The sequence below is a fragment of the Tamandua tetradactyla genome, chromosome 6, assembly GCF_023851605.1.
Source record: "Tamandua tetradactyla isolate mTamTet1 chromosome 6, mTamTet1.pri, whole genome shotgun sequence".
In the NCBI taxonomy this organism is placed as follows: Eukaryota; Metazoa; Chordata; class Mammalia; order Pilosa; family Myrmecophagidae; genus Tamandua; species Tamandua tetradactyla.
Window position 1 is genome coordinate 60,682,456 of NC_135332.1, and position 16,378 is coordinate 60,698,833.

General features: G+C 39.2%; 1 protein-coding gene across 9 annotated transcripts in view; it reads left to right on the forward strand.

The window, feature by feature from the left end:
• Window positions 1-16,378, forward strand: part of PELP1 (proline, glutamate and leucine rich protein 1) — a 78,734-nt gene that overhangs the window by 22,558 nt on the left and 39,798 nt on the right. For 4 of the 9 annotated variants that reach the window (XM_077165680.1, XM_077165685.1, XM_077165679.1 and 1 more), the window contains exon 2: window positions 13,011-13,106. The exons of 3 other annotated variants lie outside the window; for them this stretch is intronic. In XM_077165680.1, coding sequence (XP_077021795.1) covers window positions 13,011-13,106 — 96 coding nt within the window. Of the gene's footprint in view, window positions 1-13,010; window positions 13,112-16,378 lie in introns of all 9 variants that reach the window. 2 more of the 9 variants (XM_077165681.1, XM_077165684.1) reach the window with 1 other exon arrangement.

Consider the following 16,378-nt stretch of genomic DNA (forward strand, 5'->3'; position numbering starts at 1 on the left):
ACGGAGGTTGAGAGAAGGAGAGCTGGAGGCAGAAAGCAGATCCAGTTATCAGTCCGGACAAGAAGCACGCATTTCTTGCTCTACTGTCTGTGAGCTTCTGCAGGGAAGAGAATGGACCGTCGATTCCAGGCCCCGTCGCTCACTAGCCTTGCTTTGTTCTAGGGATATCTGACTTATGGGATTGTTTCGACTGATTTAAGGGATGTAGCCCACAAATAAATTTCACTGAGTTTTAATTGAGGGCCAGATTTCGTATTAGGCGCTCCATTTACAGAAGTGATGGCGATGAACAAAAGGTTGTAAAACACTAGGAGTTTTGTATAAGTAGGGGGCCTCTAGCCGACTCTGGAGAATTACAGAGCTTTCCCCGAGAAACTAGAGTTTAAGCTGAACACTAAAGATGAGAAGGGGCTGGCTAGGGAAAGAAAATGGGGAGGAGCGGTTCAGTCAGGACACTTTATGTTGTAAGGTCCCGTGGTAGGAAGGAACAGCAAAATAAAGGTATTGTGTTTGTGGCTCAGAGGTGGGGGGCGAGAGAGTGGTGGAAAGAAGCTGGTGCGGTGGGCAGGCAGGACAGATCATGTAGAGCTGTAAGCAACGTTAGAAGAATAATTTGGACTATTATGAGAGCAGTATTTAACATCCATTCAGTTCTGCAAGGTAAAACCCGTATGTCATCCTAGATTCTTCTTGCTCACACACCCCTCTATGCAATCTGTGGAGTTTTGTAGATTTTTTCTTCTGAGTTATTTCCGATCTGCTTACTTATTTTGTACCATTTTCCCCAAGTGAAAGCACTGATTCTAAGAAGACATAATGTTTCTTAGTAGGTGCTCCTTTAATATTAGCTCCTGTCCTCCATCCTCCAAATGTTCTTCAAGACCCATTTTCATAAGGTGTTCCTTGTGCAACCTTTGTTACTGGGATCTTTCCAGCTTTTTGCTTTCTTCCAGGAGGGGGGGTTATCATAACCTGCTGGGTGGTTCAGTAATCCTAGCCCCAAATTTATCAATGATTACCTCATTTATTACAGTCTGACATTACTCCTCATGATTGAAGGTGACAAAATAATGCTTTTGTTGTCTGAGCCCAATGTTAGAAGCAGGAGGTGATATTATGTTTTCTCTTCCCTCTAAATCCCTCTTCTCTAATTTATGTGGTTTCCCCTGTTTATTTTAGTCATACAACAAGGGTGTTTTTTTTTTCTGTCCTCCCCATCTCAATACAAGCCCAGAAATGTTTTTTTCTCTCATAACTGTTTCAGAAATACTGTCTATCCTGCCTATGAATGTGTGATATCTTTAATAATCTCTTTCAAGATTTTCTCTTTTCCCTTAAGACGCAGCTACATGAACTTAATGTCTTGCTTGTTTTCCGCAAGTGTATAAAGTCTAGTAGAATTTTATTTTTTATTATAATCAAGTTCTTTTTAGTTGTGGTAAAATATGCATGACAATAATTATTTTAACCATTTTAAGTGAGTTCTTTGACATTAAGTATGTTGGCAGTATTCTATGACTTTCATCACTGTCTCTTTCTAGACTATTTTCATCATACCAAACCAAACTCACACTCATTCCCCTTTCCCACCACTACTGGTAACCACTATTCTGCTTCTCGTCTCTATGAATTTGCTTATTCTAAGTATATCATACAAGAGAAGTCATACTGGACACATTACAGCTGAGTAATATTCCGTTGTATGTATATAGTATTGTGTGTTTTTCCAGGTCCTATGTCAATTCTATGTTTAACTTTCTGCGGAATCTCCAAAATGTTTTCCACGGTGGCTGCACCATTCTACATTCCCACCTACAATGTATGAGGATTCCCATATCTCCACATCCTCACCCACACTCATTTTTCAGTTTTTTAAATAATAGCCATCCTAGTGGATGTGTACTGGTATCTCTTTATAGTTTTAATTTACATTTTTTAAACAGCTAGTGATGTTGAATATCTTTTCATATAGTTTTATTGGCAGTGTGATTATCTTCTTTGGAGAAATATCTATTCAGATTCTTGGCCCATTTTTAAATTTTTTTGTTTGTCTTTTTGTTGTTGACTTGTAGGAATTCTTTATTTATTCTGAATATTAACCCGTTATCAGATATATGGTTTCCAAATATTTTCTCCCATTCTGTAGGTTGTCTTTTCGCATTCCTTGTTAATATCCTTTGAGACACAAAAGTTATACATTTTGACGAAGTCTGTTTTATCTGTTTTTTTCTTTTTTGCTTCTGCTTTTGGTACAAAATCTAAAAATTCGTTGCCTGCTACAAGGTACTGAAGAAATTTCACTATGTTTTCTTGTAAAGTTTTTTTTTTTTCGAGCCCTGGTCTCTAGCATGGCAGGTGAGAATTCTGCCACTGAGCCACCTTTGCATCACCCTGTTTTCTTGTTAAAAAAAGAAGTATTTTATAATATTAGCTCTTATATTTAGTTTTTTAATCCATTTTGAATTAATTTTTGTATTTGATAAGAGTTAAGAGTCCACGTTCATTCTTTTGCATGTAGATTTCCAGTTGTCCTAGAGCCATGTTAAAGATCCTATTTCTCCACTGAATAGAATTTGCATCTGCTTTAGTCTGGTAGGTTGCCAAAATACAGTATACCAGAAATGGGTCAGCATTTAACAGAGGAATCTACTAGATTACAAGTTTACAGTTCTCAGACTGAAAATGTCCAAATCAACTGTGAAAATGTCCAAATCAGGGCATCATCAAGAGGATACCTTCTTCTAGAAGACAGGCTACTGGTGAGCCTGGACTCCTCTGTCAGATGGTAAGGCACATGGTGACATCTGCTGATCTCTCCCTTCCTTTCCAGGTTTCACTGCTTCCAGCTTCTGGCTTCAGTGTCTTCTTCTCTGTTTCTGGGACTTTTTCTCTCAGCTTCTGTGCCTTTCTCTCTGTTTCTGTCTCTATTCATCCCATTTATAAAGGACACTAGTAAAAGGATTAATACCCACACTGAATGAGGTGGATCACATCTTAAGTTCAGATCCAGTGTACCAAAAGAAAAAAAAAACAAAAAAGAAAGAAAAAAGAAACAAACAAAAAAGAAAAGAAAACAAACAAACAAAAAGATCCAGTATACCAAAAGATCCTCCTTGCAGTGGTTCCACACTGCCGGAATGATTTAGCTTTAAGGTCCATATTGCTTCAAACCATAACAGCACCCTTGTCAAAAATCCACTGGCCATGGATGTGTGCATTTTTCTCTAGTCTCTCAATTCTATTCATTGCTCTATGTGTCTATCCTTATGCCAGTACCACACTATTAATTACTATAGCTTTGAAAATAGGAAGTATGATTCCTCCAACTTTGTTCCTTTTGGTTGTTTTGGTTATTTGGGGCACCCTACAATTCCATTTGAATGATTTTTTTCACATTTGAATTTGAGGATCACTGTTTCCATTTCTGCAAAAAAGGCTGCTGGAATATTGATAGGGATTGCATTGAATTTGTAGGTTGCTTTAGGTGGTATTGACACCTTAAGTTTTCTAATCTATGAACATAGGATATCTTTCCATTTATTTAGATCTTCTTAAGTATCTCTCAGCAGTGTTTTATAGTTTATAGTTTTCAGAGTATAAGTCTTTGACCTCTTTGGTTAAATTTATTCCTAGGTATTTTATTCTTTTTAAGAGCTGTTGTAAATTAAGTTGCTTTTTAAATTTGCTTTTCAGATTGTTCGTTACCGGTGCATAGAAACTCAACTGACTTCTGTCTGTATTTATCTTGTATCCTGCAATTCTGCTGAATTCATTTATCAATTTTAGTATCTTTCTTGTGAATTCTTTGGAATTTTATGTATATATAGGGTCATATCATGATTTGAAATTTGGATGCCTTTTATTTCTTGCTTGACTGCAATGATTAGAACTTCCTGTACATTATCAAATAACAGTGGTGACAGTGGGCATCCTTGTTTTGTTTCTGATCTTGGGAAAGCTTTCATTCTTTCATCATTGAATATGATTTTTAGTGTGGGTTTTTCATAAATGTACTTTTGTCATGTTGAGAAAGTTCCCATCTATTCCTAGTTTTCTGAACATTTTTATCAAGAAGAGATGTTAGATTTTGTCAAATGCCTATCTGCATTAGTTGAGATAATCATGTAGTTTTTTCATTAAAGTGATAGCATACTACATTGATTTTTTTAAAAAAAATTTTGAACTGTTATTGTATTTCTGCAATAAATCCCACTTGGTCATGGTGTACAATCCTTTTAATATACTGTTGGATTGGTTTGCCAGTTTTTTGTTGAGGAATTTTGCATCTATTTATATTCATAAGGTATATGGGTTTGTAATTTTTTTTTCTTGTGCTGTCTTTATCTGGCTTTGATATCAGGGTACTGCTGGCTTCACGACAAGTTAGGAAGTAATCTCTTATCCATTTTTTGGAAGAGTTTGAGAAGGAAGTGTTGTTATTAAATCTTTAAATGATTAGTAGAATTCAGCAATAAAACCGTCAAGTTCTAGATTTTGTTTTAAATTACTTATTCACTCTATTTGAGATTACTGATTCGTTCCCTTTGATATAGGTACCTTTGTATTTCCTATTACTTCTTGTGTTAATAAGGGTTTTTTTAATACACCTTTTATTGAAAAATTTTTTTGATATAATTTATCAAAACTGTAAAATTGGAAGATGGGACCAGAACATAAACTTCTTATTCATTATTTTGTATTATCTAAAGGCATTCTTACTAAGAATTTTTCTAAAGTAAAGCCATATAGAAATATTGCCTATTTTTTCTTTTTTTAACATTTTAAATTCTTTATTCTTTCATGCAGTACATGATTACGTTTTTTCATTTTATAGTTGTGCGTTTATCATCACAATTGACTTTTTTCTTTTTTTTGAAAAATAACGTATATACAAAAAAGCAATAGATTTCAAAGCACATTGCAGCAGTTAGTTGTAGAACAGATTTCAGAGTTTGGTATGGGTTACAGTTCCGCAAATTTAGGTTTTTACTTCTAGTTGCTCTAAGATACTGGACACTAAAAGAAATATCAATATAATAATTTAGCAAGCATACTCATTTGTTAAACCCTACCATCTCTGAATCACTCTACCATCACCTTTGATCTTTCTCTCACTCTTTAGGGGTACTTGGGCTATACCCATTCTAACGTTTTCATGTTGGAAGGGACTGTTGATAATGTGAGATAAGGAAATAGAACTAGCTGATATTCTGGCAAGGCTGCCCCCTCTGTATTTTAGGACTTATCTGGTCCAGGGACCCATGTGGATGTTGTAGGTTTCTGGAAAGTTACCCTAGTGCGTGGAATCTTTGTAGAATCTTATACAACACCTTAGGTGTTCTTTAGGGTTGGCAGGAAAGGTTTTGGTTGGGGTTTGGCAAGCTATAATAGGTAGCGACGTCTTACTGAAGCTTGCATAAGAGTGACCTCTAGAGTAGCCTCTCGACTATTTGAATTCTCTCAGCCACTGATACCTTATTTATTATACTTCTTTTCCACCTTTTGGTCAGGATGGCATTGTTGCCATGGTGCCAGGGCTATGCTCATCTCTGAGAGTCATCTCCTGTGCGGCCGGGGAGAGTTTCACCCCTGAATGTCATGTTCCACGTAGGGGGGAGGGCAACACTTGCGGAGTTGGGCTTAGAGAAAGAGAGGCCACATCTGAGTGACGAAAGAGGTCCTCCAGAAGTTAACTCTTAGGTGTACCTATAGGTAGGCTAAGCTTCTCTGCTACATAACATAAGCGTCACAAGAGCAAGCCTCAAGATCAAGGGCTTGGCCTATTGATTTGGGTGTCTCTAATGTTTGACATGGTATCTGGGTTTCCCTGGTGGTAAAGTTTAATATAGTTCCATATTTTTTCTCCCGTCCCTCAAGGGACTTTGGCAATACTTTTTGATTATCTGCTTAATATACTCTGGGATATATCCAGGCATTACATTAAGCTTTAAGGATTAAAGGCCCTCATTCTTATTCTGGACTCTCTGTGTTTGGATTGTTCAAACGGTATATCCAGACAGGTTGAGGTAGATTATGTGCTACAGAAAATTTAGGTTCCGAACAAAAGAAACCTTTCCTTTTGTTTTAAGGGGTAGATAAGGTTCTAAAGTACAGACAATGTCTTCCTTACCCCTGTATTCTGAATTACCTTAATCCTGACCTGATTGGCTTCATTCTTATCTCTAAATACCAAGTTATACATATATACAACCTTTCAAAATCCAGAAATAACAATTACTGCTCCAGACTAAATGTGACTAGTATAAGAGCTTATGATCCAGGCCCCTATTTTCTTTTAAGTATTTGCTAAGTGAGACCATACAATATTTGCTACTTTGTTTTTGACTTATTTTGCCTCATCATGTCTCACACATTCATTCACAATGTTGCATGCCTTACAACTTCCTTTTTGTAGCAGCACAGTATTTGATTGGCACTATTGTTTGCCAGTCTTCTCATAGTCAGTGCATTCTTCAGCCACCTCCATTCACTGGGTATCATGTGTAATGCCCAAAGTCAACAGTCCATCAACACTCTCAATTTTTAATAATTTCATTATTCCTGAGCGAAAGATAACCAATAAACACACCCTCAACCAGACAGAAAATCCCAACCTCCCCTTAACTCTTGTCCTTCCCCCCCATTATTTACCCCTGGTATTGCTGTAGTACTGTTGATGTCTTCCTTTTAGCCCATAGCATGCAAAAGCAGCTTTCCCCTTATACCCCAAATTTATACATTCTTTTTTTTTTTTTTTTTTTACATGGGAAGGCACCAGGAATCGAACCCAGGTCCTCTGGCATGGCAGGCAAGTGTTCTTGCCTGCTGAGCCACCGTGGCCCACCCTATACATTCTTAATACAAGATTCATGTTGTAGTTCATGCAAGAACTTATTTATATTTGTGTTAGTAGGACGCATGGGTCTGTACAACCCTTTTCAATCATGTTCACCTTCAGTATGGTAATAGGACTTACAGACCCACTAATGAACTGCCTTCACTTTTATCTGTTCCCTTACATGTAAGTTCAACCTCATTAGCTAACCATTCACCCATCTCTAGCTTCTGTGTACCTCTATGTTCCCTATTTTCTGCATTATAAGCCTCTGATTTTACCTTTATCATGCTCATAAAAGTGGGATCATACAGAATGTGTCCTTTTTTTCTCTGGCTTATTTGACTCAGCATTATGTCCTCAAGGCTCATCCATGTTGTCATCAAGTGCTTCAAGATGTCATTTTGTCTTACTGCTGCATAATAATCCTTCGTATGTATATACCATATTTTGTTAATCCACTCGTCTGTTCAGGGCACTTGGATTGTTCCCATCTTTTGGCAATTATGACTAATGCAGCAAACATCACCTGTTTGTGTCACTGTTTTCAGCTCTTCTGAATATATACCAAGCAGTGGTATTGCTGGATCATAGGGCAACTCCATATTTAGTTTCCTAAGGAACCGCCAAACTGTCTTCCATAGCGGTTGTACCATTATACAGTCTCAGCAGCAGTGCATAAGTGTCCCAATTTTTCCACATCCTCTCCAACATTTGTAGTTTCCTGTTTGTTTAATAGCAGTCATTCTTACAGGTGTGAGGTGGTATCTCATTGTAGTCTTGATATGCATTTCCCTTTTAGCTAATGAGAATAAGCATCTCTTCATGTGCTTATTAGCCATCTGTATTTGCTTTTCAGAAAAATACCTATTCATATCTTTCACCCACTTTATAATTGGGTTGCTTGTTCTTTTGTTGTTGAGTTGTATGATTTATTTATGTATTCAGGTTATCAAACCTTTATCTAATATGTGATTTCCAAGTATTTTCTCCCATTGAGTGGACTGCCTCTTCATCTTTTTGACTAAAGTCTTTTGAGGCCCCAAAGCATTTGATTTTGAAGAGTTCCCACTTATCTTTTTTTTTTTTAAGCTGTGTTTTAGATTTACAGTTTTGGAAGCTACTTCCTGTTACTAAGTCTTGAAGATGTTCCCCTATATTTTCTTCTAGGAGTTTCATGCTACAGGCTCTTTTATTTAGGTCTTTGATCTTTGAATTATTTTTTATATAGGGTGTAAGGTAAGAGTCCTCTTTCATTTGTTTGGTTATTGATATCCAGTTCTCCCATGCCTATTTATTTATTTATTTTTATGTGGGCAGGCACTGGGAATCGAACCCGGGTCCTCTGGCATGGCGGGCAAGCATTCTTGCCTGCTGAGCCACTGTGGCCCGCCTGCCCATTTATTGAAGACTATTTTGTCCCAGTTCAGTGGATTTGTGAGCCTTGTCGAAGATAAGACTATAGGTTTAGTTGTCTATTTCTGTGCTCCATTGGTCAATCCTTCTGTCTTTGTACCATTACCATGCTGCTTTTACCACTGTGGCTTTATAATAAGCTTTAAAATCAGAAAGTGGTAATCCTCCTACTTCCTTCTTTTTTTTGAGGTTACTTTTAGCTATTTGAGGTCTCTTTCCTTTCCAAATGAATTTGACAACTAGCTTTTCCAGGTCTTCAAAGTAGGTTGTTGGAATTTTGATTGGTATTGTGCTGAATCTGTAGATCAATTTGGGCAGAATTGACTTCAGAATGACTTTTTAACCTTCAATCCCTGAACACAGAATGTCTTTCCACATATTTAGATCTTTTTTGATTCCTTTTAGCAATGACATGTAGTTTTTTGTGTGGCGGTCATTTACATCCCTGGTTAAGTTTATTCCCAGATATTTCATTCTTTTAGTTGCTATTTTGAATGGATTTTTTCCCTTAATTGTCTCCTCAGTTAGGTCTTTGCTTGTGTACAGAAACAGTACTGATATTTATGCATTAATCTTATATACCGCCACTTTGATCAATTTATTGGCTCATGAAGCTTTGTCATACAAACAAACTCACTGCCCTCTCTCTCTCTACATGGGACATGATTCCCAGGGGTGTGGACCCCTTCCTGGCAACATGGGTCAGAAATCCTAGAATGAACTGGAATTCAGCACCAAGGGATTGAGACAACTGTCTAGACCGAAAGGGGAAAGAGAGAAATGAGACAAGATAAAGCGTCAATGGCTGAGAGATTCCAGAGTCGAGAGGTTATCCTGGAGGTTATTATTACACATTAAATAGATATCACCTTTTTAGTTTCTTGAAGATGATTGTATAATGATATAGTTTTTGCAGTGTGACTGTGATTGTGAAAACCTTGTGTCTGATGCTCCATTTATCTACCTTATGGACAGATGAGTAAAACATATGGATTAAAAATAAATAAATAATAGGGGGAACAAATGTTAAAATAAATTTAGTAGATTGAAATGCTAGTGATCAATGAAAGGAGGGACAAGGGGTATGGTATATATGAATTTTTTTCTGTCTTTTTATTTTTTCTGAATTGATACAGATGTTCTGTGTATTTCATGATGATGAATATACAACTATGTGATGATATTGTGAATTACTGATTATAAATGTAGAATGGAATGATCATATGTTAAGAATATTTGTGTTTGTTGTTACATTTTTTAAAAATTTAAAAATTAAACACTAAAAAAAAAGCTTTGTCATAGATTTCTCAGGATTTTCCAAGTTTAGTATCATGTCATCTGCAAATAATGAAAGTTTTACTTCTTCCTTTCTGTTTTGGATGCCTTTTCTTTTTCATGCCTGATTACTCTAGCTAGAACTTCCAGTACAATGTTGAATAATAGTGGTGACAGCAGGCATCCTTGGTCTTGTTCCCGATCTTAGGGGAAGGGCTTCCAGTCTCTCACCATTGAGTATGATGATGTCTGTGGGTTTTTCATATATGCTCTTTATCATACATATCCTTTATCATATGTGTGATAAAGAATGATAAAGAATCAGAAAAGAATGTTGAATTCTGTCAAATACTGTTTCAGCATCAATCGAGATGATCATGTGATTTTTCCTTTGATATGTTAATGTGCTCAATTAAATTGATTGATTTTCTTGTGTTGAGCCACCCTGGCATCCCTGGTATTAACCCTACTTGGTCGTGGTGTGTAATTCTTTCAAGGTGTTGTGGATTTGATTTGCTAGTCCTTTCTTGAGCTAGTATTTTCTTTGCATCTGTATTCATTAGGGAGTTTGGCCTGTAGTTTTCCTTTCTTATAGCATCTTTGTCTAGTTTTGGTATTAGAGTGATGTGAGTTTTAGAAAATTAGTTAGTGCTCTTTTTTCCTCAGGCTTTTGGAAGAGTTTCAGCAGGAATGGTGTTAGTTCTTTTTGGAATGTTTGATAAAATTCTTCTGTGAAGGGTATAAATTTCCCTGGCAACATGGGATAGAAATCCTGGGATGAACTGGGACTCGACAAAAAGTAATTGAAAAGGCTTTTTGATGAAAAAAGGGAAGAGAGAAATGAGACAAAATAAAGTTTCAATGGCTGTGAGATTTCAAGTAGAGTCAAGTGGTTATCCTGGAGGTTATTCTTATGTATTATGTAGATACCCCTTTTTGGTTTATAGTGTATTGAAGTGGTTGAAGAAAGTACCTGAAACTGTTGAGCTGTGTTCCAGTAGCATTGATTCTTGAAGACAAGTGTATGAAGATACAACTTTTACAGTTTGACTCTGTGATTGTGAAAACCTTGTGTCTGATGCTCCTTTTATCAGAATATAGACAGATGAATAAAAAAATATGGATAATAAATACTAGGGTGGGGCAAAGGGTAAAATAAATTGGGTAGATGGAAATACTAAAAAGGTCAGTGAGAGGGAGGGGCAAGGGATATGGTATGGATGAGTTTTTTCTTTTTATTTCTTTTCCTGGAGTGATGCAGATGTTCTAAAAAATGATCATGTTGATGAATACACAATTATGCAATGATATTGTTAGGCATTGATTGTATACCATGTGTGGAATGTATGTGTGAATATTTGCCAATAAAAATATATTTTTAGAAAGTTCATAAAAGAAAAATTCCAAGATGGTCAAATAGAATAGGTCAAATTGACCCCTGCTCCAAAGAACAGCTAGGGAAGGTACAGAAAAAAGACCAGGAGAGTGATCTAGGGTGTAGGTACCCTGGGAGGGTCTTGTACACCACATAGGGAGACCCTGATTGAAAAAAACAGAAGAGTTGAGGTGCAGAGAACCGGAAATCAGCCAGCTAGTGCAAAAAACCTAGCGTGTCCATTTCCAGATGAAGGCCCGGAGCCATCAGGAGTGCACAGACAGGGAGATGGGCACAAGGAAGTAAGCCAAGCCACGTTCCTTGAAAGCACTACCCTCATGCATGCTGCCCTCACCCTGTGACCCACAATTCCCCTGTGCCCTACACACCTGAACTCCGTCACCCACCCCGACCACTCTCCAAGCACCCTGTCCCTGAGCCCCCCCACGCATCTCCACCCCACACCCCATCCCAGAATGCGTACAAGCCTGTCCCAGCCTGATCCACCTCTCCTGCGCGAGCATGCAGTCTCACCCTACTCCTCTAGAGACCTGCGTACTAGTGGCCAGCCCCTCAATCCTCATTTCCCTCTCTGCATCCTGCAGGCAGTCACCTGCCCATTTGGACTGCAGGTGCTCACCTTCATACCCAGACTACACTCACATCCAGCCCATACAGTCACTCAGCCCCATCCTGAGCTCTTTGCACGCGCACATCAGTATCCAGCCCCCCAGATGCCTGCGTATGCACGTGCTCACTCATGCCATGCTCCCTCAGCTCTGGGTGGGTGCTCACCTGCACATCCAGGCCACAACTGCCTCTAGTCCACGCAGGCACAGTCCCACTCCTCTGTCCCTGAGCTCTGCGCATTGCACACCAGGGACCTGCCCCCCCAGCCCCTCACACACCAGTACTCTGCCTCCCAGACCCACACACACCAGGGCCCTGTCCCCCAGATCTATGCACAGCTACGTCCTCACTGTTGGGCACCCACATATCCGTGCATGGACCTCTTAACCCCTATACCTCACCTCCCACGCCCCGCACTCGTGCACACCTTGCCCCACCCCATAGCATAAGTGCCTTCTCCCACACCTGGCAGGTGCGCTCAGGCACATCTGTGTCACATAGCCTCTGCTCTGCACTGGTGGCAGCCCTACCCTATCCCACTCCTGCACCTGCAGATCTGTGCCAGGGCCCTGCCCACCTGTCATCACCCACCCCTGACACACCTCCCACAACCTTTGTGATGTGTGCCCTACCCCTACACACTCACACATCTGCATTCTGGACCCTTGGACTCCTCCCTTGTGCGAGGACATACCCATGCCCCAACTTCCCTGTGCTCCAACTTCTGTGCCCAGAACCCTACACCCTGACACCCGCGACTCACACACTTCATGCACTCACCTGCATCCTGCCCACATACCCAGCACAGCTGCTCAGCCCCCCATCTGCCTCCTGCCATGCCCTACCTCTGTGTCCCCCATGTTGCACCCTGCTCCTGTGCTGCACCTCTACCACAGTTCCTGCATCGCACCTCCACAACCCCGTGACCTGCACCCTACACTCACAGGAACCAGCGGAGAGTCCCCAATCCGTGACCGCAACCTGTCACCACAGTGTTTTGCCCCTCCCCACGCCCCACGTCCTGCTCCATACCTGTCCCGCATTTACAAAGCTGTAGACTACTTAAGGAAATCAACATCTAGAGTAACCCTATCAAGATATTTACGTGCCGCAAAGACAACAGAAGATCACTAATCATATGAAGATGTAGACAGATACAGTCCAGTCTAATGACCAAATTGAAACAGCAGAGAAGACACAGACTTTGGAACAACTAATCAAAGATGTTTGTCATGGTCAGGTTCATGTGTCAACTTGGCCAGGTGGTGGTACCTGTTTGTCTGGTTGGGCAAGTGCTGGCCTGTCTATTGTTATTAGGACATTTCATAGAATTAAATCATGATTGCTTGACTGCATCCACAGCTGATTCCATTTGTAATCAGCCAAGGGGAGTGTCTTCTGCAATGAGTGATGCTTAATCTAATCACTGGAGGCCTTTCAAGGAGGATTCAGAATAGACACACTCTCTTTCTGCTTCAGCCGGTGAGCCTCTTTCTGTGGAGTTCATCCAGACCCTCCATTGGAGTCATCAGCTTCACAGTCTGCCCTACGGATTTTGGACTCTACATTCCCACGGTTTTGTGAGACACTTTTATAAATTTTATATTTATGGATATTTCTTGTTGATTCTGTTGCTCTAAAGAACCCTAACTAATATAGTGTTGATATAACTTTACTAAATAAAATCGTTGGGATGGCTAATGACATAAAAGAGATCAAGAAGACACTAGAAGAGCACAAAGAGGAATTTGAAAGGATAGTTAGAAAAATTGCAGATATCACAGAGATTAAAGAAACCGTAGAGCAGATAAATATATGAGAGACACAACAGCAGATTTGAAGAGGCAGAAGAAAGAATAAGCGAACTAGAGGACACACAACTGATTTTGAACACATAAAAGAGCAAATGACAGAAAAGATAGAAAAATTTGAATTGGATCTCAGGGGAATGATGGACAAAACAAAACATATAAATGTAAGACTCATTGGTGTCCCAGAGGAGAAGAGAAGAGTAAAGTGCTAGGAAGATTAGTGGAGGATACAATGGGGGAAAACTTCCCAACCTTTATAAAAGACATAAATACACAAGTCAAAGAAGCCCAGTGAACTCCAAATAGAATAAATTCTAATAGGCCTACCGCAGGACACATATAATCATTCTGTCAGATGTTGAAGAGAAACAGAAAATCCTGAAAGCAGCAAGAGAAAAGTAATCTACTACATACAAGGGAATCCACATGGGACTGAGTTTGAACTACCGATCTGGCACTATAGTGGCAAGAAGGCAGTGGTATGATATTTAAGAACCTGAAAGACAGAGACTTCCAGACAGAAATTCTGTACCCAGCAAAATTGTCCTTCAGAACTGAGGGAGATATTAAAATTTTCAGAGACAAAGGCTGAGAGAATATGTCAATAAGAGATCAGCTCTATGAGAAATACTAAAGGGAGTTCTTCTGGGTGAAAAAAATAAACAAGAGAGGGAGATCTGGAGGAGAGCACAGAATTGAAGAGTACCAGTAAGTGTAACCTAGTGGATAAAAAGAGAAAGAGGGAAAAGAACATATTGATCTGACAAATAAAATCCAAAGTATAAGGTGGTGGATTCAAGAAATACTTTTACAGTAATAACTTTGAATGTTAACAGACTAAACCTACCGACTAAAAGATACAGATTGGCAAAATGGATTAAGAAATATAATCCAGCTATATGCTGTTTACAAGAGACTCTTCTTAGACACAAGGACAGAAATAGATTGAAAGTGAAAGGATGGAAAAAGATGTTCCACGTAAGCTGTAACCAAAAGAAAGCAGGAGTAGCTATACTAATATTAGATAAAATAGACATTAAATGTAAAGACATCATAAGAGACAAAGAAGGACACTAGATATTTAGTAAAAGGGACAATTAACCAAGAAGAAATAAAAGGCATAGATGTGTATGCTCCCAATCAAGGAGCTCTAAAGTACATGAGTCACACATTGGCAAAACTGAAGGAAGTGATCGATATTTCAGCAATAATAAGAGGAGACTTCAATATATCACTCTTCTCTATAGATAGAACAACCAGTCAGAGGATCAACAAGGAACTGGAGAACAGAAACAATTTGATGAATGAATTACACCTAACGGACATATAGGTCATTACACCCCAAAACACCAGGGTATACATTCTTCCCTAGTGCTCATGGAACATTCCCCAGCATAGATCATATGCTGGGGCACAAAACACATCTTCATAAATTTTTTTTTAATTTAATTTATTTTAGATGGTAATATTTCAAAATTTTAACTTATGTGTGAGACTAAAGCAAAAAATGTTTATTTGGTACAAAATTTATATTTTGACTAGTGCAGTTCCTAATATAACTTATGTGGACAGCTTAATTGAACACCATAAGTACATGGAATATTGACTAGGGCATGAGATTTTGTAAGTTTGTCCAGAGTGATGCCCCAGTAAATCCCAGAGTCATTTGAACAGTGAGTAAAAAAGTATTTGCAAAGTCCCCTTGGGGGAATGGCAAGAAAGGGGGAAAATTCAGCTTCCCCAAGTGGAGAATTCTTGATATTCTCACAAGCAAGTGGGGACAACTAAAGCAATAAGCTGAGCCCCAATCTTGGGATTCATTCATATGAAACTTAACCCCACAAAGGATAAGTCAAGTCTACTTAAAATTTAGGCCTAAGAGTCACCCCCAAGAGAGCCTCTTTTGTTGCTCAGATGTGGCCTCTCTCTCCAGCCAACACAACAAGCAATCTCACCACTCTCCCCCTCTCTGCGTGGGACATGACTCCCAGGGGTGTGGACCTTCCTGGCAACGTGGGACAGAAATCCTAGAATGAGCTGAGACTCAGCATCAAGGGATTGAGAAAAACCCTAGAATGAGCTGAGACTCAGCATCAAGGGATTGAGAAAACCTTGACCAAAAGGGGAAAGAGTGAAATGAGACAAAGTGTCAATGGCTGAGAGATTCCAAACAGAGTCGAGAGGTTATCCTGGAGGTTATTCTTATGCATTAAGTAGATATCACCTTGTTATTCAAGATGTAATGGAGAGGTTGGAGGGAACTGCCTGAAAATGTAAAGCTGTGTTCCAGTAGCCATGTGTTCTAGTTTGCTAGCTGCCGGAATGCAATATACCAGAAATGGAATGGCTTTTAAAATGGGGAATTTAATGAGTTGCTAGTTTACAGTTCTAAGGCCGAGAAAATGTCCCAATTAAAACAAGTCTATAGAAATGTCCAATCAAAGACATCCAGGGAAAGATACCTTGGTTCAAGAAGGCCGATGAGGTTCAGGGTTTCTCTCTCAAGTGAGAAGGCACATGGCAAACACATTCACGTCTTCTCTTTTGGCTGGAAGGGCACATGGTGAATACGGCGTCATCTGCTAGCTTTCTCTCCTGGCTTCTGGTTTCATGAAGCTCCCCGGGAGGTGTTTTCCTTCTTCATCTCCAAAGGTCACTGGCTGGTGGACTCTGCTTCATGGTGCTGCTCTCTCTGAATCTCTCATTCTCCAAAATATTTCCTCTTTTATAGGACTCCAATAAACCAATCAAGACCCACCCAAATGGGTGGAGACATGTTGTCCCCTAATCCAGTTTAACGACCACTCTTGACTAAATCACATCATCCAGGGAGATGATCTGATTACAGTTTCATACATACAGTATTGAATAGGGATTATTCTACCTTTATGAAATGGGATTTATATTAAAACATGGCTTTTCTTAGGGGGCATGCTTCCTTTCAAACCAGCACACCATGTTTCTTGAGGATGATTGAATAATGATATAGCTTTCACAGTGTGACTGTGATTGTAAAACCCTTGTGTCTGATGCTCC